The sequence below is a fragment of the Salvelinus alpinus genome, chromosome 5, assembly GCF_045679555.1.
Source record: "Salvelinus alpinus chromosome 5, SLU_Salpinus.1, whole genome shotgun sequence".
Taxonomy (NCBI): Eukaryota; Metazoa; Chordata; class Actinopteri; order Salmoniformes; family Salmonidae; genus Salvelinus; species Salvelinus alpinus.
The window spans coordinates 30,012,795-30,037,331 of record NC_092090.1 but is presented as its reverse complement, the minus strand read 5'-3'; the positions used below and the strand labels follow the sequence as shown (position 1 = coordinate 30,037,331).

Genomic DNA, 24,537 nt, shown 5'->3' with positions numbered 1-24,537 from the left:
TGAAGCTCATGCCCCCATATCTCTCAACCCCATGCAGCCAATCTGACTAAAAGGCTTTTATGCTAGGCACAGAGGATACTCTTTAGTCAATTTGTTTAGGTATTGTTTCTCAGAATCCATGTGCCATTTGTCCCTCATTATCATGTCTCTATAGAAGTTATTTTTCACTGTGGGTATTGTAGAGAGAGTGCCATGTCACTCCTGCGTCACTGTTATTTCCCATCTAGACATTGCAGAGAGAGTGATTTCCCCGTGCCTCTCTACAGTCTGTTTCCCATGTGGGTGTTAGAAAATCAATGTCTGTGTAGAGCTAGAGAAGTGAGGATCTGTGTCAGACAGAATGCTGCTAGCTGACCAAAGCAAAGGCTTGTCTGTTAGAACGTGTCTGTCCACTCCTGGCACTAAAACCTCTGAGTCTGTTCATAGGGGGATGGGGACGGCCAGGCAGACTAATGGTGTGTCACTGAGAGCCTGGTTCTGGGACGTCCCGTCACTGGCTGCCCTACCCTGGGGCCTTGGCTAGGCTTAGGCAGGCTCTGGGCTGGCTGACAGTTGGCACTGTCTGGGCAGGCTGCTGGCTGTCTGGAGACAGCTGAGGCTGAGCTGAGACTGACTCATTACTGCTGGGCACCTGCTGTCAGGAGAGGAGAGGAGAGGAGAGGAGAGGAGAGGAGAGGAGAGGAGAGGAGAGTGGAACAACCCCTCTCAACAGGTGAGGAGTGCAGCATGAATGACTCCCCATCTGTGCTGATGACAGTGGGTGAGCAGGCGTGTGGCCTCATTATGCCCGTAACAACTGGTCCTGGGCCTGGGCCTATTTTGTGGTTTAGGTTAATGTTTAAGGTTCCAGATGGGATATGGAGAGCTGATCTGTAATCAGTTTTCAAGGGGTAGGTAGAAAGAAATGGCAGTGGGGGCTAGTGGGAGGCTCAGCTGCTGTTCTGTGGCTGCTAAGAGAGACAGGGTCACTGGTTATGGCTCCTAATATGTACTCAGCACCAGTTGGTCTCAACAAACACAAATGAACGAGAATGTTTAGTTGGCACAAGCAAGCGCACACCAAGTTAACAGCCGTCTAACAAGTGTGTTTCATAAATGCTTGGTATGTGTAACCGCAACATGTTCCTTTATCCTCCCCTCAACCTGACTCCAGACGCAATTTAAAGTGGCCAAGTTGAAGACCTGAGAGTCTTAGCTGTCTTACTACAACAAACAGCCCTGATGGCAATCAAGCTAATTGTTTCTGGATTTAAACATGACTAAAAGGGACTTGAGGGCCTCACTTCTTTGTTTGATTTAGCTCAAGCCATATCCTCTTCCCTCACCGGGAATGGATTGTGGAAGTGAAATATATCACCTATATTTATCATGTTACGTAAGAGCTTGTGAGGCCGGTGGGCGGCTGGGCTAGGTCTATGCGGGGGAGGCCTGCCTGTCTGTCTGCCCTGGGCCTTGGGGCTGGGAGCAGGAGAGTGACGTCCATTAGCTCTATTTATGAGGAGCTGCCTGCTGAGGTAATAACATTTCCACTGTCTGTGTTGTGTGACTGGTGGCCTAAAACGGTAATGGTGCTGCGTTTCTGACACGCTGCCAAGGAGAGGCCTTATTCCTTCTGACATATCACCCTCTGCAAAGCTTACCATCTGGAGAAACACCACTAATGCAAATACATGGAGCGCTACTACAGCAGATGGAGGGAGATGAATCTGTAACAGGAGCTGTACTGACAAGTAGGATACATGTCATACCTGCTATTACTACTAGTAAATGAAAGTGGAATAAGAACAACGTGGGTGGTTGGGTGCTAGGTGGAGGACACAGGGCGGTGTGTGTTTGATCTGGGGTGGTCAGGAGAGGCCCTGTCCTGGGTCCTAGTCATGGTTTTTACTCACGACATGGCTGACTGGCCATAACTGACCCCTAACTCTTTGTGCATCTCTTCTACAGCAACCCTTAAGCTCATAGACTGTCCTACTTCCTGTAGTGGGAAAACAACCCCCTGTCCTATCAGATGCAGCTTTATGAGGGCTTATCAGTATTATGTACCCATCTCAAATCTCTGTACCCATATCTCACTCATAATAAACAAGCCTAGTCAGAGAGGTTGGGTTAAATGCGGAAGACACATTTCAGTTGAAGGCATTCAGTTGTATCCCCCTTTCCTTTCCCTAGTGTCCTCATCTCATACCAGATGTGTGTCAGAACTGTGGCACAGGTTGTTCATTGAGACAACAATAACCTATCGTGGCCACCTCTCGCTGAGTCGTTCTTACTGTGGGAACTTCAGAGCCAGTTTATCGCCCCACTTTCTTCTGTTAGTGCTTTGTTTCAGCCACCACATACAGTGAGCTCTAAAAGTATTGGGACAGTGACAATTTGTTGTTGTTTTGGCTCTGTACTCCAGAACTGGGGATTTGAAATGATACAGGTTAAAGTGCAGACTGTCCGCTTTAATTTGAGGGTATTTTCATCCATATCAGGTTAACCGCTAAGAAATTACAGCACTTTTTGTAAAAGTATTGGGACAAATCCACTTACATGTATTAAAGTAGTCAAGTTGAGTATTTGGTCTCATATTCCTAGCACGCAATGATTACATCAAGCTTATGACTCTACAAACTTGTTTGATGCATTTGCTGTTTGTTTTGGTTGAATTTCAGATTATTTTGTGCCCAATAGAAAATAATGGTAAATAATGTATTGTCACTTTGGCGTTAGTTTCATTGTAAATAAGAATAGAATATGTTTCTAAAAACTTCTACATTAATGTGGATGCTACCATGATTACGGATAATCCTGAATGAATCGTGAATAATGATGAGTGAGAAAGTTACAGACGCACAAATATCAATTTGTTTTTTCTGCCCCTCATAGCAAACTACCGAACACCACAGAGAAGGCTACATCAACACCACCACAATGGCTAGGCTTAAGGCTAGCGTAATGGGGGGAAGGGGACATTGGTAACATCACATGACCTGCTGGAACAGAAACTATGCTCGTTCACACACAGCTCTTTTACTGCACACTGTCTGCTCGAATAACTCTGTTGCTTTCTACTGTATCTAAAATGGTGCCGTGTGATGAGAAGACATGACCAGAAACTGGGGTTAAGAAAGAGATGAGGTAGTGGTGTGGTCAGGTCCCAGTGAGCATGTTAAGTTGGCTGCGGGCTCTGGATGCTTTGAGCTCTGGTGGCCAGCCGGGGAAGAAAGGCCTTTTACTGGCTCCTCTTTGATGGCGCCCTTTGAGTGGGTTCAAAAGCAGTGAAAGTCCAGCACACAGTGATATTTAGCCTGCCGATTGAAGTTATAATGCCACTGAGGGCAGAGGAGCGCCTGGTTGGCTCAGCGGACTTGATCAACATTTCCCTCCCTGCTTTAGACTCAGCAGGAACACTCTCCTTGTTGCTATGCTCTTTATGGTGTACAGCACCAGGACCAAATAGGACTTTCAGACCAAGGCCAGAACATATGATTTTGTTACCCATGTAGTTTCATGCCATAAAGCTACTCTGTCTCATGTTTGAGGTGAAACGTTGCTACTGCTGTGGCGTGTGTGTTTGTGCGTGTCTGTTCTTTTCCGTTTGGTGAAAAGTCATGACTCCTGTTCCAGAGAGCCCCCAGGCAACCTGACCTAGTACTGACACAGAGGAGGCCATTCAGCCTCAGACTTTAAATGATGCTAATATAAGATGATTCTCTAATTGATGGTAACCTCGCTATTATCCAGTCCAGAGCTGTTTGCGGGGTGAGACCAGAGCAGAGGCCTCAGTAGACTGACAGAGGGCTGCTGTGTAACTGTATATGTACACAGTATGAGACCTGAGCAGAGGGGTGAAGAAGGCTCTAACTATGGAGAGCCAGCTAGCATGGTCGTTCCCCTGGAGATGTTTTGTACCATGGCCCGTGGCTGAGCCCTGGCTCCAGTGCAGTGAGAACATCTATTTGGGAGCTAAATAGATTTTGGTATCTGAGGTGGAGGGCTCCTCTGCTGGGGTGGGGCCTGGGTGTGGGTGGCTGAATGAGAGGCTCTGGCAGAGACAGAACAGATCCCCTGGCCCCTATCTGGCCATTGGGAGGATGACAGGCTGGGGGCGTTGTGGACACTTCATTTCATCGCTTCATTTGTTCAGAATCATTCTGGACCTTTCCTCTCTTTGCTCAGTCGGGTTAGATATGAGTTTTGAGACATGATAAAACAGCAGGTAATGCTGGACATTGGCACTAGTTTCTGCTCACTGAGACCAAGGAAGAATTCAATCAGATGAAATAATTCCAGATGCTAAAGCCCTAGCCACCACCTCAAATGTGGTCAGATGTGATGTGATGATTATTTATGAGGAATAGTAGAAGCGTTTTCAGTACACCTAAAAGATTTCAACGTTATGTTTTTTTTTATTGAAGCAGTGTAATAACATTTACAGTAGAGTGATAGATGCTTCCTTCAGCCTGAGGGGTGAGGTCCCTGGCGCCCTTTTAAGGCGGTGGACCCATTGTGTGCTGCTGTGCTCGCCCTCTTCATGTGTATTAGTTATTGAATATTTGACCTTTCTGGTTTGCATGAGCTCATGGGACAAGTGGGTTTTTCCCCAGGAAGTGGAGGCCTTTCACTCTCTCTCTCATGCTCACTCTCGCTCTCTTTCTCTCTCCTTCTCTTTCTCTCAGTTACTCACACACACAACAAATTGTAATTGTGTTCTTGGCTGGAACTCTCCAGTGGGATGAAGTCACACATGAAGGTGAGGAGAGGGATGGAGTATAGCAGACAGTAGTATTGGACAAGCAGAACCCCTACGCTCCCATCTGCTTCATGTTAACCCTTAATGGTGGCTATTTGTGCTGGGTGATGGTTGATTACTGATGGCAGCTGGAGGACAGGCGACCCCTGGACAGTCCCCCAGGTTCAGCAGAGGTTAACCCTGTAGGACAAGGGAGGGCAGGGGAACAGGAAGGGGATGGCTAATGGAGTGGTGTAAGTCTACAGCTGCCTAACTGACACAAATGAAACAGGTATCTATTTACCCTGAGCAGTTCCACAAGTGAGGCTGTTTTAGAGGACGGCTCAGTGTAAAAACTCTGGTTGGGGACAGAGATAAGATGAACTCAGATGGACTATATTCTGAAAAGTACACCATGTGCTTTGCACACACAACCTTATCAATGGACTTTGACCCTGAAGAGACAACAAAGCTGGATGTTTGGGGGCCCATTTTTTGAATGCCCAACTGTGGCTAGTGGCTGTCATCCTAGTGAACTCTCAACATGACTGTACCTAACACCCCTAATGGAAGCAGTGGCCAGTATGATAGTGTAGACTACCCCTATAACAGCCAGTATAATGGGCCAGTCTAGTTCCCCATTCACATCCATGATAAGCTGGGGAATGAAGGAGAATCTAGGGAAAGCCTGACTATGCAAATCTCCGGAACAGCTCTACTTCAAGGGGGGAGTTCTGTTGCTGCATTCTAGAAACAAATGAGAGGTGTTAAGCAGGTCTGGAGTTAAAGCAGCAGGCCTCACTGGGATCTGCTTTGATCTGGCACTGGTTCAACTCTCCCATAAATCAATGCACATGAAAAGACAGTTCAGTTCATCACCTGTATTTGTATGCAGTCATCCAGGCCTGAGTTTAACGGTATTGTTAATTGAAATGGCTGCACTTGGACCTGGGACCCTACTACCCCCTACTGCCCCGTCTCCCCTACCCCTTACTGGACCTCTCCTCCACAGTGTCCTGGTCCTACCCTACCCCGTCTCCCCTACCCCTTACTGGACCTCTCCTCCACAGTGTCCTGGTCCTACCCTACCCCTACTACCTCGTCCTCCCTACCCCTTACTGGACCTCTCCTCCACAGTGTCCTACCCTACCCTACCCCTACTACCCCGTCTCCCCTACCCCTTACTGGACCTCTCCTCCACAGTGTCCTGGTCCTACCCTACCCCTACTACCCCGTCCCCCCTACCCCTTACTGGACCTCTCCTCCACAGTGTCCTGGTCCTACCCTACCCCGTCTCCCCTACCCCTTACTGGACCTCTCCTCCACAGTGTCCTGGTCCTACCCTACCCCTACTACCCCGTCCCCCCTACCCCTTACTGGACCTCTCCTCCACAGTGTCCTGGTCCTACCCTACCCCGTCTCCCCTACCCCTTACTGGAACTCTCCTCCACAGTGTCCTGGTCCTACCCTACCCCTACTACCCCGTCTCCCCTACCCCTTACTGGACCTCTCCTCCACAGTGTCCTACCCTACCCTACCCCTACTACCCCGTCTCCCCTACACCTTACTGGACCTCTCCTCCACAGTGTCCTGGTCCTACCCTACCCCTACTACCCCGTCCCCCCTACCCCTTACTGGACCTCTCCTCCACAGTGTCCTGGTCCTACCCCTACTACCCCGTCTCCCCTACCCCTTACTGGACCTCTCCTCCACAGTGTCCTGGTTCTACCCCTACTACCCCGTCTCCCCTACCCCTTACTGGACTTCTCCTCCACAGTGTCCTGGTCCTATACTACCCCGTCCACCCTACCCCTTACTGGACCTCTCCTCCACAGTGTCCTGGTTCTACCCCTACTACCCCGTCTCCCCTACCCCTTACTGGACTTCTCCTCCACAGTGTCCTGGTCCTACCCCTACTACCCCGTCTCCCCTACCCCTTACTGGACCTCTCCTCCACAGTGTCCTGGTCCTATACTACCCCGTCCACCCTACCCCTTACTGGACCTCTCCTCCACAGTGTCCTGGTCCTACCCTACCTTGGGCCCAGCTGTAGCGTGTGTCTCTCTAACTCGGTGTCAGCGCGACCAGGTGCTGGAATTGGTCAGGCTTGGCTGAGAGCGGAGCTGTATTGGGATTGGGGGATATTATAAAGTTGCAGATATTTGCATCATTTTTCTAAGTTTTCCTACCATTTAATCTACATTTTCTCATTAGAGAAGCTCAAGCTCTTGATTTGGAAGTCAAGGTCTCTGAATCCTCATAGGGCATTATGGGCACGTATGGAAGGTAATTAACTCTGCCGTTTCCTCTTAGTCTGCTGTGTTCACACTTATTATGATCCAGTAGGCAGGCATACCATTTTCCTCAAAAAAGTGTGTTTTTGTTAATTAATCGCCTAGAGTATTTTGGAGAGAAATCTCCAGCCTCCCTCCATCCACAGAACTGGTTGGTGAATCCATAGCTGAGCTCTGCTCTGGCTGTTTATCTTATGCTGGTTCAGCTATAACGGTAATCTACGTGAGACTCCTGCTACCCAAACGAGTGGGATGGCTGTCTCAGATAGAAAGGAGTGTATCTATATATAGCACGGTAAGCTGTTTGTGTGGTGAGGAAGTGGGTGCATGGCGTTTATTGCACGCCTACACGTATCCTTGTTTTCCCGTTGGTGGAGATGAAGCTGGCAGCCAGCAGTTGTAATACAGGATCTGTTAGATTGTCTATCAGAGAGTCAGAGACAGACAGGGTTAGTATAGCAGCTGTCGACTAGGGAGAGGACTCCTCAGCGCTGCAGCACAATGTAGGCTAACTAAATCAGTACAGAGGCTGCAGCTGAGAGAGACACTGGATCCACTGACCCTCTTTTCATGGTGAACAGACCGCTAATGTTGTCATGGTGTGGAGTGGGTGGGGTGGTGGAGCTGAAAGGCAGCAGTGGAAATGAGTGGTGGTGGGTGGGTAGATGGGTGGGTTAGTGGGTGGGTGGGGATTGGGGAATATCTCCTCTGTGACATCAGAGGGCTTTGCTGGCCTGGTGTGTAGGTTTCCTTCCTTCTGGCTGAGTGGCTGGGGCTGAGTAGAGCGGAAGGCTCTGCTCTACTCTATACTCCACTCTACTATATACTCCACTCTACTCTACTCTATACTCGGCTCTACTCTGCTCTATGCTTTACTCTGCTCTGTTCTACTCTGCTCTACTCTATACTCCACTCTGCTCTATACTCGGCTCTACTCTGCTCTATGCTTTACTCTACTCTGCTCTACTCTACTCTATACTCGGCTCTACTCTGCTCTATGCTTTGCTCTACTCTTTACTCTGCTCTACTCTATACTCTACTCTACTCAATACTCCACTCTACTCTTTACTCTACTCTACTCAATACTCCACTCTACTCTTTACTCTGCTCTACTCTATACTCTGCTCTACTCTTTACTCTGCTCTACTCTATACTCCTCTCTACTCTATACTCTACTCAATACTCCACTCTACTCTTTACTCTGCTCTACTCTATACTCTGCTCTACTCTTTACTCTGCTCTACACTCCTCTCTACTCTATACTCTGCTCTACTCTACTCAATACTCCTCTTTACTCTGCTCTACCTTATGCTCTGCTCTACTCTTTACTCTGCTCTACTCTATACTCATCTCTACTCTATACTCTACTCTACTCAATACTCCACTCTACTCTTTACTCTGCTCTACTCTATACTCTGCTCTACTCTATACTCTGCTCTACTCTATACTCTGCTCTACTCTATACTATGCTCTACACTACTCTGCTCTACACGATACTCTGCTCTGCTCTATACCTCGCTCTACTCTGTACTCTACTCTATACACTGCTCTGCGTTGCTATGCTCTACCGTATACTCTGCTCTACTCTATACTCTTCTCTGCTCTATACTCTACTCTATAAGCTACTCTACTCTATACACTGCTATACTATATACTCTACTGTATACTCTATGCTCTACTCTATACTCTAAACTCTACTATATACCCTATACTCTGCTCTACTCTATACTCTACTCTATACTCTGCTCTACTTTATACTCTGCTCTATACTCTGCTCTACTCTACACACCACTCTACGATATACTCTACTCTATACACTGCTCTACTCTATACTCTACTACAGTTGAAGTCGGAAGTTTACATACACTTAGGTTGGAGTCATTTAAACTCGTTTTTCAACCACTCCACAATGTTCTTGTTAACAAACTATAGTTTTGGCAAGTTGGTTAGGACATCTACTTTGTGCATGACACAAGTCATTTTTCCAACAGTTGTTTAGAGACAGATTATTTCACTTATAATTCACTGTATCACAATTCCAGTGGGTCAGAAGTTTACACACACTAAGTTGACTGTGCCTTTAAACAGCTTAAGGACAACAAAGTCAAGGTATTGGAGTGGCCATCTCAAAGCCCTGACCTCAATCCTATAGAACATTTGTGGGCAGAACTGGAAAAGCGTGTGTGAGCAAGGAGGCCTACAAACCTGACTCAGTTACACCAGCTCTGTCAAGAGGAATGGGACAAAATTCACCCAACTTATTGTGGGAAGCTTGTGGAAGGCTACCCGAAACGTTTGACCCAAGTTAAACAATTTAAAGGCAATGCTACGAAATACTAATTGAGTGTATGTAAACTTCTGACCCACTGGGAATGTGATGAAAGAAATAAAAGCTGAAATAAATAATTCTCTCTACTATTATTCTAACATTTCACATTCTTAAGACAAAGTGGTGATCCTAAATGACATAAAACAGGGCATTTTTACTAGGATTAAATGTCAGGGATTGTGAAAAACTGAGTTTAAACTTCCGACTTCAACTGTATATACTCTAAACTCTACTATATACTCAAATCAAATGTTATACTCTGCTCTATACTCTGCTTTACTCTATACTCTACTCTATACTCTGCTCTATACTCTGTCTACTCTATATTCTACTCTTTGATCTACTCTACTCTATTCACCACTCTACTCTATACTCTATACTCTACTATATACTATGTTCTACTCCATACACCGCTCTACTCTATACTCTACTATATACTATGCTCTACTCTATACTCTGTTCTACTCTATACTCTCCCTATACTCTGCTGTATACTCTGCACTACTCTATACTCTGCTCTATACTCTGCACTACTCCATACTCTACTTTATTCTCTGCTCTATACTCTACTCTATACCCTATACTCTACTCTGTTCCACTCTACACCATGCTCTATACTCTGCTCTACACCACACACACACACTGGTGCTCATATGGATGTGTATCTAAGGCTGTCTAATTGGTGCACACAGGAATAGAGGTAATTTATGGAAGGGTTGGCTGAACTCTGTCAGACTACAGGAGCACTCTGTTTTGTTAAAGAGGGATTTAACCTCAGCCGCTCTCCAAGTTACTGCTGCAGAGCTGCTTTTAATTCAAATTAAATGTAATTCTATGAAAAAGGCTTAGCTACCATTGCAGCAATTGGTTAATTCACTTGAGTAGAGAATATTTGCATTTCAGGAGTGTTTGAACAGGGAGTGTTTTTTTTCAGTTCCCACTGGCATCTGTGTTAAGGTGCGATTGAAGGTCAGGCCACGTCACCGTGCAAAGAGAGTCCACTGTGGGGGGGTTCAAGGAGACCAGACTTTAGACCCCCTGCAGATTGAGCGACCGACCAGTCAGTCTGGACTCTGGACAGGATCAGCTGTCTGTGCAGTGATGGCTGTCCAGTGTTGTCATGGAGACGGTGGTGTGAGGCTGCACAGTAGAAGTTCAGTAGCCTGGTCCCAGATCTGTTTGTGCTCTTGCCAACTCAATTGCTGTCCTTGTTAAGCCAAGCATGACAAGGAGTGACAAGAGGTTGGCATGATAGCACAAACACAATTGTACATACAGTGAAGACTGAATGGTGCTGGGAAGAACAGTGAGCTAAGCTCCTTCCTACCCTGGGAGGCTGTTGTGGTTGTGTTGTCCCAGTTAGTCACCCACCCCACAGTGGGAGTCATCCTGTGTTGAATATGGAGATAATGGTGATGTACCCAATGAGCCATATGAGGATCCATAACATATATTACTGGACACAGACAGCGCTGTTTCTGAATATACATTCTCTCTCTCTCTCGCTCTCTCTCTTCACTGTACTGCAGCCTCATCAATCAGGGGAACCATCACGGAGAGAGCGGCAGAGCAACAGTCAGTCTCTGCTGGTTAACAGGCTCACTGAGAGTAGAGCTCTTGGAGTAGAGCTCTTGGAGCTGTCTTTCTCTCTCTCTCTCTCTCTCTCTCTCTCTCTCTCTCGCTCTCTCTCGCTCTCTCTCGCTCTCTCTCTCTCTCTCTCTCTCTCTCTCTCTCTCTCTCGCTCTCTCTCTCTCTCTCTCTCTCTCTCTCTCTCGCTCTCTCTCGCTCTCTCTCGCTCTCTCTCTCTCTCGCTCTCTCTCTCTCTCTCTCTCTCTCTCTCGCTCTCTCTCGCTCTCTCTCGCTCTCTCTCGCTCTCTCTCGCTCTCTCTCGCTCTCTCTCGCTCTCTCTCGCTCGCTCTCTCTCGCTCTCGCTCTCTCTCTCTCTCTCTCTCTCTCTCTCTCTCTCTCTCTCTCTCTCTCTCTCTCTCTCTCTCTCTCTCTCTCTCTCTCTCTCTCTCTCTCTCTCTCTCTCTCTCTCTCTTTCTCTCTCTGCAGGTACATGGTCAGCAGTGTCATGTAGTAGTGCAGAGCAGGCTGCAGACATATGCAGGACCGCTGATGAATTATTGAACAGTGCCAAGTGGACGTGATGTCGGCATGCATGCCGCGCATATAGGGAGAGGCATGGGGAGAGGGGGAGAGGCATAGGGAGAGGCATGGGGAGAGAGGGAGAGGCATGGGAGAGAGGGAGAGGCATGGGAGAGGCATGGGGAGAGAGGGAGATGCATGGGGAGAGAGGGAGAGGCATGGGGAGAGAGGGAGAGGCATGGGGAGAGGGGGAGAGGCATGGGGAGAGGGGGAGAGGCATGGGGAGAGGGGGAGAGGCATAGGGAGAGGCATGGGGAGAGAGGGAGATGCATGGGGAGAGAGGGAGAGGCATGGGGAGAGAGGGAGAGGCATGGGAGAGAGGGAGAGGCATGGGAGAGGCATGGGGAGAGAGGGAGAGGCATGGGGAGAGAGGGAGAGGCATGGGGAGAGAGGGAGAGGCATGGGGAGAGAGGGAGAGGCATGGGGAGAGGGGGAGAGGCATGGGGAGAGGGGGAGAGGCATGGGGAGAGGGGGAGAGGCATGGGGAGAGGCATGGGGAGAGAGGGAGAGGCATGGGGAGAGAGGGAGATGCATGGGGAGAGAGGGAGAGGCATGGGGAGAGAGGGAGAGGCATGGGAGAGAGGGAGAGGCATGGGAGAGGCATGGGGAGAGAGGGAGAGGCATGGGGAGAGAGGGAGATGCATGGGGAGAGAGGGAGAGGCATGGGGAGAGAGGGAGAGGCATGGGGAGAGGGGAGAGGCATGGGGAGAGGCATGGGGAGAGAGGGAGAGGCATGGGGAGAGAGAAGGAACGAGCTCGGGTGAGGGAGAGACAGATAGTATGGGAAGGGGCGCGTTTATGTGTGCAACAGAGAAATATGTAGAGAAAAGGGAATTTGTATGAAATAATGCGTGTGAGAGAGTTGGAGAGTGTGTGGAGTAGGTAGTAAGAAAGAGGGGTTTATTGAGGGAGAGAAAGAGGCAGGGAGAGAAGGCAGTATATATCCATCTGCGTCGGTGGATTAACTGAAAAAGACTATGCATATTTTAACAGTCAAACAGGTGGCCATGTGCCATGAATCAATACACATACACTGATTTAATCCACTACCAGATTAGATCCACTCCTGTCACAATCATTTATTTAAAATGGAAAGATGATTCATGCATTGGAACAAACTGTATTGTTAATGGTAACCTAGCGGTTAAGACTGTTGGGCCAGTAACCGAAAGGTCGGTCATGAGCCTACTAGGTGAAAAATCTGTCGATGTGCCCTTGAGCAAGGCACTTAACCCTAATTGCTCCTGTACATTTCTCTAGATTAGAGCGTCTGCTAAATGATTCAAATGTAAATGTATTTTTACCTGTAGTGACATAATGTTATGCTCAGCAGTGAGTCCACCCCTCCTGTCCACATGGAGCCAGTGCACTGTGTTCCACTCTGATATAGGACATGCTTTGTATGTCGTTCTCAGCTGTCACTTAACTAGTCCCACAGGAGAGGCCTACAAAACATGCAGAGAAAATGTAATAAAATGCACAGCTTCAAGCCCCGTCTCTACCTACTCCGAGCATCCTGCTCACATTGGAGACACAGGCAGTCCCAGTCACTGCTTCATTACCCGCCTCTGGAAGATGGCTAATTAATGTCATTGTTGGAATAGTGGCGACAGAAGTGCCAGTGACATTAGCAGTGTTTTGGTCATGAACACTCCAGATGACCTCGTTTTCCTGTGGCCTTCAGAAACAGTGGAGTGGTTATGTTATGTGAGTCCGTATTTACCCTGGCTTTCACAACACACGGGTCAGGATTATGTGTTTACCTCCTGCATGCTGCATAGTAGTGTAGAGGTCAACGAGTTACTCAACAACACAAGTGGATGGAGTGTTTACTCTCTAGAAGACCAAGCCAAAGCCGGATGTTGATCTCAATGCCTACTCAGCTGTATGTCTCCTCAGTCCTTACTGTACCTCTCTCTCTTTCTCTCTCTCTCTTTCTCTCTCCAGTCCTACTTTGTCACTGACTATGATCCCACGATTGAAGACTCGTATACGAAGCAGTGTGTCATTGACGAGAGGGCGGCCCGGCTTGACAGTAAGTATAGACCCTCAGCCTGTAATCAAACAGGAGAATCTGACCACAACACTAATGTTCATTGAGAAATACCAGCCTTCACAGGAGATTACTGTTCTTATCTTGGAGGGTTTAGTTTTGTACAGCATCTTTTTCAGGAGAGGTGCTACTGTGTGTGTGTGTCTAACGTGTCTGTCCCTGTGTTTGTTAGTCCTGGACACGGCCGGACAGGAAGAGTTTGGAGCCATGAGAGAACAATACATGAGGACAGGGGAGGGCTTCCTGCTTGTCTTCTCAGTCACTGACAGAGGAAGGTGAGTGACAACCCAGTCACGTGTCACCCCCATGCTGCCTCTCTATCTGTGTGCGCCTCTCTCTGTCTGCACCAATCTCTGTTTGCGCTTTTCTCTCTCTCTGCGCGTCTCTCTATCTGCGCCTATCTTCGTCTGCGCTTCTCTCTCTCTGTCTATCTCTCTTTCTCCCTCTGTCTGCCTGCTCCTCTCTCTCCTCTCATGCTAAACACATACATCTCTCTCACTCACGCTCTCTTGTTCTCCCACACTTCCGTTCTCGCCAACCTGTGTCGTCGTTCTCGTTTGTTCTCCTCTTCTTCCTCTCTCATATACCTCTCTTTCAACATCCACCTCTTTACAAAGGCTTTGGTTTTTTGTGTAAAAACCCTGCATTAAATCACCTGCATGAGAATGAATGCATCCCCTCTATATGTGCTGTCCTGTGCTGTGGTGGGCAGTCTTTGGGCCTTTGTCACCCCTCTGGTCCCTGTACAGCAATGTGATGGTGGTGTGTCTCAACCCACCCCTCAGAGTCCCCTCTCTCCCTGTGTGTATGCTGTAAACAGTCTTTCCTTCCTCCGTTTACTTTAGTCAAGGCTCTCCAGATTTACTATGTGCTCGCCGGCGGCCATTCACTAGAATGCACTCCTGGGTTTGTGGTTACATTCTGTTTCCCTTTCTCTCTGGGGGATATTTCTACGTATGCCGTTTGGTTCAAACAGTTAGCATGATATTTGTATTACACTAAAAGCCTTTCAAGTCAACGGGGAGCAAAGCTCTGGTTAAAGGGACAGACCTGCTTAGGGCTACCCCTCCCTGATCAATGGAAGGCAGACAAGCCTGTACTGAGGCTGCTCACAAGTTCACTGAGGCTTTACTACAATGCTCATGCAAACATTTCTGGAACATTGAGGCATGCAGTACCACAGGAGTTCATTGACTTCTCTGTCTGCTCTGGAGTACCCCCCTTCACCCTTCACCCACCCTGTCTGATTCCCAAATGATGGCGCCGACTCACTTAGAGTTCTTAGGAAACTATGCAGTATTTTGTTTTTTTATGTATTATTTCTCACATTGTTACCCCAGGAAATGTTAAGTTTTATTACATACAGCCGGGAGGAACTATTGGATATAAGAGCGATGTCAACTTACCAACATTACGACCAGGAATACGATCACCACCCAGGACAATGGATCAAATTCCAGTAGTCGACCCAAAACAACGGCGCCGCAGAAAAGGCAGACAAAGCTTTCAACTGGTCAGACTTCGTAGATGTGCACATTGCCCACCGCTCCCGAGTATACTACTAGCCAATGTCCAGTCTCTTGAAAACAAGGTAAACGAAATTCAAGCAAGGGTTGCCTTCCAGAGAGACATCAGAGATTGTAACATTCTCTGTTTCACGGAAACATGGCTCTCTCTGCATATGTTATGGGAATCGGTTCAGCCACTGGGCTTCTCCATGCATCGCACCGACAGAGATAAACCCCTCACTGGGAAAAGGAAGGTTGGGGGGTGTATGCTTCATGATTAACGTCTCATGGTGTAATCATAACAACATACAGGAACTCAAGTCATTCTGCTCACACGACCTAGAATTCCTTACAATCAATTGCAGGCCATTTTACCTACTAAGAGAATTCTCGTCAGTTATAGTCACAGCTGTGTACATTCCCCCTCAAGCAGACACCAAGACGGCCATCAAGGAACTTCACTGGACTATATGCAAACTGGAAACCATATATCCCGAGGCTGCATTTATTGTAGCTGGGGATTTTAACAAAGCAAATTTAAGAACAAGGCTACTTAAATTCCACCAGCATATTGATTGCACGACACGCATGGGCAAGACCCTCGACCACTGCTACTCTAACTTCCGCGATGCATACAAAGCCCTCCCCCGCCCTCCCTTCGGCAAATCTGACCACGATGTTATCTTGCTCCTACCATCCTATAGGCAGAAACTCAAACAGGATGTACCAGTGACTAGAACCATTCAACGCTGGTCCGACCAATCGGAAGCCACACTTCAAGATTGTTTTGATCACACGGACTGGAATATGTTCCGGTCAGCCTCAGAGAACAACATTGATCTATACGCTGACTCGGTGAGTGTGTTTATAAATAAGTGCATTGGAGACGTCGTAACCACTGTGACCATTAAAACCTACCCTAACCAGAAACCGTGGATGGATGGCGGCATTCGCGTAAAACTAAAAATGCGATCCACCGCATTTAACCATGGAAAGAGGTCTGGGAATATGACTGAATATAAACAGTGTAGTTATTCCCTCTGCAAGGCAATCAAACAAGCAAAATGCCAGTACAGGGACAAGGTGGAGTCGCAATTCAACGGCTCAGACACGAGACGTATGTGGCAGGGTCTACAGAAAATCAGGGACTACAAAAAGAAAACCAGCCATGTCACGGACACCGATGTCACGCTTCCAGACAAACTAAACACCTTCTTTGCCCGCTTTGGGGATAATACAGTGCCACTGTTGCGGCCCGCTAACAAGGACTGTGCCCCCCTTCTCCGTGGCTGATGTGAGTAAAACATTTAAACGTGTTAACCCTCGCAAGGCTGCTGGCCCAGACGGCATCCCTAGCCTCGTCCTCAGAGGACATATTCAATCACTCCCTATCCCAGTCTGCTGTCCCCACATGCTTCAAGATGGCTATCATTGTTCCTGTACCCAAGAAGGCAAAGATAACTGAACTAAATGACTACCACCCCGTAGCACTCACTTCTGTCATCATGAAGTGCTTTGAGAGACTTGTCAAGGATCATATCACCTCCACATTACCGGACACCCTAGACCCACTTCATACCGCCCCAACAGGTCCACAGATGACGCAATCGACATCACACTGCACACTGCCCTATCCCATCTGGACAAAAGGAATACCTATGTGAGAATGATGTTCATTGACTACAGCTCACCATTCAACACCATAATATCCTCCAAGCTCATCATCAAGCTGGAGGCCCTGGGTTTCAACACTGCCCTCTGCAATTGGGTCCTGGACTTTCTGACGGGCCGCCCCCAGGCAGTGAAGGTAGGAAACAACATCTCCATTTCTCTAACCCTCAACACTGGGGCCCCACAAGGGTGCGTGCTCCTGTACTTCCTGTTCACCCACGACTGCGTGGCCATGCACGCCTCCAACTCAATCATCAAGTTTGCAGACGACACAAAGGTAGTATGCTTGATTACCAACAACGACAAGACAGCCTACAGGGAGAAGGTGAGGGCACTCGGAGTGTGGTGTCAGGAAACAACCTCTCAGTCAACGTCAACAAAACAAAGGAGATGATCGTGGACTTCAGCAAACAGAAGAGGGAGCAGCCCCCTATCCACATCGATGGGACAGTAGTGGAGAAGGTGGAAAGTTTTTACGTTCCTAGGTGTACACATCACAGACAAACTGAGATGGTCCACCCACACATACAGTGTGGTGAAGAAGGCACATCAGCGCCTCTTCAACCTCAGGAGGCTGAAGAAATTTGAGGTCAGTACAGTGCATCAAAGCTGTGATCGAGACTCAAAAACAGCTTCTGTTTCAAGGCCATCAGACTGCTAAACAGCAATCACTAAATCAGAGAGGCTGCTGCCTACTTTGAGACCCAATCACTGGCCACTTTAATAAATGGATCACTAGTCACTTTATACAATGCCACTCTCAATAATGCCACTCTAAATAATGTTTATATATCTTACATTACTCATACCACATGTGTATACTGTATTTTATACCATCTATTGCTCCTTGCCTATGCCGCTCGGGCCATCGCTCATCCATATACTTATATGTACATATTTTCATTCACCCCTTTAGATTTGTGTGTATTAGGTTGTTGTTGGGGAATAGTTAGATTACTTGTTAGATATTACTGCACTGTCGGAACTAGAAGCACAAGCATTTCGCTACACTCGCATTAACATCTGCTAACCATGTGTATGTGACAAATAATATTTGACGCCAATCCCATCTGCCTGGGTGCCGTGGGGGAAGGGAGGGCAGGGGGTTAATCTTTGTGGCTGTGAGACAATATTCCTGGGAGGTCCACAGAGGCACCAGCTTCATCTTTATGTCTGAGCTTTACTGGGGCATCGAGTGATGCTGCGTGCTTTATGTTTCACAGCTTTGAAGAAATCTACAAATTTCAAAGACAGATCCTCAGAGTCAAAGACCGGGATGAATTTCCCATGATCCTTGTAGGCAATAAAGCAGACCTGGAGCTTCAGAGACAGGTGAGTAGCAGTCCTCCTAATGGCCCAGAGGCTACAGCTCAAATACACATACATGTGATGTGGGGAAAATAAATATAAAGCAACGAGCTTTAAAAATTTGTAATTTCTCATTTATATTTTTAAATGTGAAAATGGATAGTGGTGGTGGTGGCTGGAGCTATTTGGGTAGACAAAGAGGGAGTGAGAGAAAGAGAAGATGAGCAACAAAAACATTGTGGGACAGAGGAAAAGAGGATGAAGGGAGGGTATGAAAAGGAGAGGGCTCATTCCGTGGCCTTAATTGGCTTTCAGCTGCAGTTCACTTTCCCACATGACTCCACACTGTCATCTGCTGGAATAAAACACATTCTCTCATCTGATCAAATGTAAATGCATTTATCACATCAATTACTGTCATAATTATTTTTATTGGCTGAATATAATGTGGAGCCTCTGTTAGAATTGATAACTCAATATGATTCATCCAAATTAATTAGTCTAAATGTGGGCTTTAACAAATTGGTTGAGGAGTATGATTAAATTCTACCCATTACTGGCAACTCAATGGGTTCAGCTGTTTTAGGACAGTAGAATAAATGATTTTGCAATGAGGTCTGGGCCCGTATCCACAACGTGTCTCAGAGTAGGAGTGCTAATCTAGGATCTGTCCATACAATCTTATTTATTATGAACTAAAAGGCTAAACTGATCTTAGATCTGCACTCCTATACAGAGACGCTATACAGAGACGGGCCTGGTCTCTAATCTTGTCGTAATAGTTTAAGATGGACCAGAAGCAACAATATTCTAGCTTAGCACATAGAAATCAGGTGCTATTTGAATGTAAAATGTAATGTGATACATTTGCTGTATTGTTTACATGTTTCTTAGTGACCCACTCTTGGATGTGAACCCTCTGACCCGTGTGTTTCTCAACCTCACCAGCAGATGTCCCCAGTTTCCTGATTCTTGTGTTTTGTCAATGGTCATGTGTTAGAGGGTGGTTCTCGCTCTCTCTGTGACTGTGTGATAAAATGTATGGGCGCGTTTGTCTTGCATCGCGTGGTGGGCAGAGTTTGATCATCTGAAACCGTTCAATTGGTCCTAAAGTTAAATCTTCACCCAGCTAGGGCACAGGGTGATGCAAAAGAGCACTTGCTATTTATCTAAGATATATCCCTGTACCCGTTTCGTCCCTTCAGGTGACCCAGGAGGAGGGCCAGCAGCTGGCCAGACAGCTCAAGGTGACGTATATGGAGGCCTCAGCCAAAATCCGTATGAATGTAGACCAGGCTTTCCACGAGCTGGTTAGAGTAATCAGGTGGGTGGATTCATTACTGACTGTAGAGTTGGTTAGAGTAATCAGGTGGGTGGATTCATTACTGACTATAGAGTTGGTTAGAGTAATCAGGTGGGTGGATTCATTACTGACTATAGAGTTGGTTAGAGTAATCAGGTGGGTGGATTCATTACTGACTGTAGAGTTGGTTAGAGTAATCAGGTGGGTGGATTCATTACTGACTGTAGAGTTGGTTAGAGTAATCAGGTGGGTGGATTCATTACTGACTGTAGAGTTAGTTAGAGTAATCAGGTGGGTGGATTCATTACTGACTGTAGAGTTGGTTAGAGTAATCAGGTGGGTGGATTCATTACTGACTGTAGGTGGCACCACAACTCCACTATACCTCCCTGAATACAGTGGCAATGGGTTGAGGGAAAGTAGTTCCAACTTTTGTTCCTTCACTGGCACTAGTCTGTCTTTCTCAAGTACATTTGAAAGGTGCTTTATGTAATACTTCCACATGGAATGTCACTAAGGGCACTTTCACATATCCCCTTATGATCTGAACCCTGGACCATTTGGTACACTGATCTGAGCTATAATGGCACAAGGCGAGACCCAGATGCTGACGGTTTGAGTCTTTGATATTTATTAATCAATCTAAAAGGGGTAGGCAAGAGAATGGTCATGGACAGGCAAAAGGTCAAAACCAGTTCAGAGTCCAGGAGGTACAGAGTGGCAGGCAGGCTCGAGGTCAGGGCAGGCAGAATCATCAGGCAGGTGGGTACGGAGTCAAAAAACAGGCAATGGTCAAAACCAGGAGGATTCGCAGAAAGAGAATCGAAGCAGGAGTACAGGAAACCACGCTGGTTGACCTGAAAGACATACAAGACGAACTGGCCCAGAGAGACAGGAAACACAGGGATAAATACACTGGGGAAAACAAGCGACACCTGGGGGGGTGGAGACAATAACGAGGACAGGTGAAACAGATCCGGGTGTGACAAAAGCATGTTTAAAACATAAACGAACCCTAGCTGAAACAAATCCTGGTCCTGCGTGAGTAGCGGGTTCAAGATCTAGGACTAGAGTACCAAGTATTGACGTGGCAGTGCGAGACGTGTGGAACTTTTTTGCCTATGTGGACAAGCTAGCTTGCTAACATCATGTACACCAGTGTTTCCCAACCCTGGTCCTCCAGTACCCCCAACATTACACAGTTTCATTGTAGACCTGGACAAACACACCTCATTCAACTCATTGAGGGCTTGATGATTAGTTAACAAGTTAAATCAGGTGTGCTTGTCCAGGGTTACAATAAAAATGTGGAGGACCAGGGTTGGATAACAATGATGTAGAATGTGCGTCTTGCTAATTGCACCCTGAAACTGTTATTTTCAGGTCTTGTGAAATCAAAACGTATTCTGTGGAATTCTCACAAACGCTCCAGAAAACTGCACCAGGGTACCGAATTTCATATGTGAGAATGCCCTAATGTCAATGATATATCTGTAGAAGTAAAGGAATACCATTTCTATGAAGACAACTACATGATGTGATCTCATCTACACTCAAAGCCAGAACAAAACAATTGTTGCTTGAATGAGTCAGATTATTTTGTTAGAATACTTCTATCTCTGCTTACTCATAACGTAATAATGCACTTTCTCCTCACAGGAAATTCCAGGAACAGGAATGCCCGCCCTCGCCAGAACCCACGCGGAAAGAAAAGGACAAGAGTGGCTGCCATTGTGTGATCGTCTGAGTGGGCCTTATCACTGTCAGTCACCTAGCTGCTGTCACCAGTCCCCACCTCCTGCCTGACATGACATCCTGTATGGATGACTGAGCGCTGCCTTCTCCACGTGCATGACTTCAACAGAGGTTCCTGTGGTAGCTACCAGGAACTGCTGCCCCCCCTTCGCCCCAGACTTCACTTCTAGAAGAAACTGACAACGCCAAATGTTAAACTCCTCTTGACCTTCAACAATAATCCAATTCATATGAGAAAGTCCTAACACTAAACATTGCCTCTTAAATCAGCTAAACAATATCATTTTTTTTATTCTGAAGGATTTTTTCTTGCCTTGCAGTGACATTTGTACTTTTTGCCGAGATTGAATGAGAAATATATATATATGCAGAATGTCAATGAGAGGTTTATTAGTACCAGTTTCTCATCAGAATAGAGAGATGATCTTATGAAGCTTTGTGTATGTCATGCCATATCCGTTTTTACTTCCATGTGCTAATCCGCTACTGTACATAAGTGAAATTTGTTGTGATTTTGAAAACGCATTTCTAATGACTTATTAAATGGCCACAGTACAGCGTGTAAGGTTGATGACTTTGGTTTGACTTCTATGAACATAACATGTATACAGGTATGTACGCTGTACAGTATAAACCTAGATATCCCTAAAGTTATTATGACAACTTCACTTTCCAGCGGCGTCAGCGGATCCGTTTCTACGTCTATGGATTGTGCACTCATCTCACTGGCCAAATATGGCATGTTTACTGTATTTGCATTGTAAGGTTCATAGACTTTAGGCTTCTAATAACATGATATCAAACCTGTTTTATTTATTTAGTTGTACAACTCTTCTCTGACTCTTACCGGTTGTTGTTGACTATCTCAGAGTCAGGTTGGCCTAATCAGAATGAAACATTTTAAACTTTTTATATTTGTAATCTTTGACAAGCAGTGCAGAAGAGACCATGGGTAGTATTTATGTACCTCACTGATAATGATGATGTTAATAGCAGACCAGTTTCAGAAATGCTTCTCTCTGATATATCTTTTCAAATCAATCCCTCTCAGTTTGAACATTGATTTTTCTACCATCTATTTGGCTCTCTTTTGGAACGTAGTTATTACTTAAAGTAGACAGAGGTATTGAGCTGTTGAAGCTCACTCATAAACAAACTGCATTTCAATGACATGGTTGTTTGTTACACACCGCCTTCAATTATTCGTGGAGATGTGTTCATGTTCTCTCTGAGGTTATTGGTGTGACTTTGGGCCAGTTTGGAGCTGTTTCCATGACTCCCACAGTCACATGGAGGTTACAGCATTGCCATTACATCACCTGACCTCTCACCTTTAAAGTTAACATCAAGACAATTCACACATTCTGTTGTCTTGTCATCCTTTTCAATATGATCTGTATTTCTGCTTAATAGAAACCAATTAACTATTGTAGTGTTGTTATATCATCATGTAATATAAGACAAAAAGAAACATGAAAGTGATTATTTGATGGACTTGATTAAATGTTTTTACTTTATACTTTTATACATTATTTTCTTATCAAACTAGTTGACAAGTATTTTTATATGTTTGTAAGTGATTATGCTCTCACAGCACAGCTGTGTGTATATGTAAAGAGGAATGTATAATTCCCTTAGCTGGTTTTGAACTGAAGAAGACTGTAGGCCTACATTGATTCATGACCAACCTGTGGTCCAGAACCTTTCCTCCTCTTGTAGTTTTGATTTGATTAGTCCTCATTTGAACAAATCTTCCAAAAGTTCTTGGTGTTGGTGACACATTTTCCTTGACCATTCCCCACTACCTTGCCCAATGCCTATACTGCAAATGTCAACCAATGTGTTGGTTGAACGCCTCCAATCAGCCCACCTGACCTACTAGCAGGGTGGATTGTGGGTAGGCTGTTCACTCTTCTCTTCACTGTTCTTTAGGTCAAGTTTTGGGTCACAGATTCATGTGTTCTGCTCAATGGTGGAGTCTGAAAGTATCACCTCTCTTTTGGCAAACCTTATGTACAGTACGTTCAATTCATATATATTTTTTTCTTTTCACGTCCATGCCCCTTGCCCCATGTATAGCTTCTGGTGCTATAATAAAATATGTCATTCAGCCAACTATAATAGAGAATATTCCTTTTGTTTTAGTTTTTTTGAGAAGTCCTGTATTTGGTGAACTTCATATTTTGTTGACCTTGTATTGTGAAGTGAGGTGGAACAATAACAGTTGTGTTGGCAGATATTGCTTTGAGATTTTTGCTTTGAGAAAATGGATGTATCCAATCAAAGAGGAATAAGATGAGAAGATTCCATTATTTTATTCCCACTGAACACCTGTTGTCATAATGAGGATGGACCACTGTCTTCACTAATAACATTCCAACATTAACACCACCTCTGAACTGTCTGTGTGAAAACGTCTATGTCTTATTAGTGATGTAACTCATTCTACTATAGCTTATTGTCTTCCAGCTGCATAAATCTGTCTTACAGAAAGAAATGTGTTCTTGTATGGAGGGTAAGTGTACCCGTGTGGCTCACCTCTGGCTGATGGTCATGTTATTCCGGTCATCTCCATCATCACAGCAGAAATATGGTGTAAGACGCCAGGCAGCACTTCAGTTCTTCACATCTGATTGGCCGTCTCCAGACTGTAGAACACAATTCTGGAGTGGAGATAGCAGGACAGGGCCATGGTTGCCATAGCACCCTGCACAAATGTCTCACAAATCAACAGAGGATCACTGTGAGATTTGGTTTGAAAGAACCCTTGAAGAAAATTCCTACTATTGGCTGTGTGTTCTCGGTGGCCTTGACTCTGAGCCATCTGCATGGTGTTGCTGGGCTGGCAACAATACAGTGTGTAGTGCACTCAAGTCAAGCACAGTCATTTAAATGCTATTACCATTCTACCTGGCTTTGTCACCAAATAGCCATACAATGTATCATTCTGACTGCTACGGCTGTATACTGGAGAAATCCTTACGTGATGTGGTGCTTGAGTCTGAATACATAGCCTCTGAACGTCTACTGTGTAGGCTACTGGAAATCAAGATGAGCTGTAAGTCCTTTGACTGGTTCTACATTATCTAAATAATTGTATTGACTGGGGAACAGATGGCTATGGCAATCCAATCACATTATGCTTGGACTCATAACAGCTGTAGCAATCTACTGTCACTAAACAAGTCAGAGACAGTTTTGTCACTGCAGGCGAGGTCTTCTGTACCTAGAAAGACACAGGGGGCACACATTTGTCACTGCTGGGCCTCTGTACCCCACAGCTGTCAAATAATTTCTCAGATATAAGCTCCGGTGATATTTGTGGAGTTAGGTTTGATCTGTAATGGCTCCTAAAAAGTCACGACGAGGACATTATTCTCATCAACTAGATTTCTGCTGGCAGAAATTAAAGCAAGGCTTTGACCAGGCACCATGGCAGCAGTTGGGC

At 46.0% G+C, this 24,537-nt stretch overlaps 1 protein-coding gene across 1 annotated transcript in view; it reads left to right on the top strand.

Moving 5' to 3' along the window:
• LOC139575887 (ras-related protein R-Ras2) overlaps nucleotides 1-22,606 on the top strand; it is a 39,389-nt gene extending 16,783 nt beyond the window's left edge. The window contains exons 2-6 of the mRNA XM_071401295.1: nucleotides 13,439-13,526; nucleotides 13,717-13,819; nucleotides 17,947-18,055; nucleotides 19,237-19,355; nucleotides 20,994-22,606. Coding sequence (XP_071257396.1) covers nucleotides 13,439-13,526; nucleotides 13,717-13,819; nucleotides 17,947-18,055; nucleotides 19,237-19,355; nucleotides 20,994-21,081 — 507 coding nt within the window. The 3' untranslated portion in view covers nucleotides 21,082-22,606. The remainder of the gene's footprint in view (nucleotides 1-13,438; nucleotides 13,527-13,716; nucleotides 13,820-17,946; nucleotides 18,056-19,236; nucleotides 19,356-20,993) is intronic.
• The last annotated feature ends 1,931 nt before the right edge of the window (nucleotides 22,607-24,537 follow it).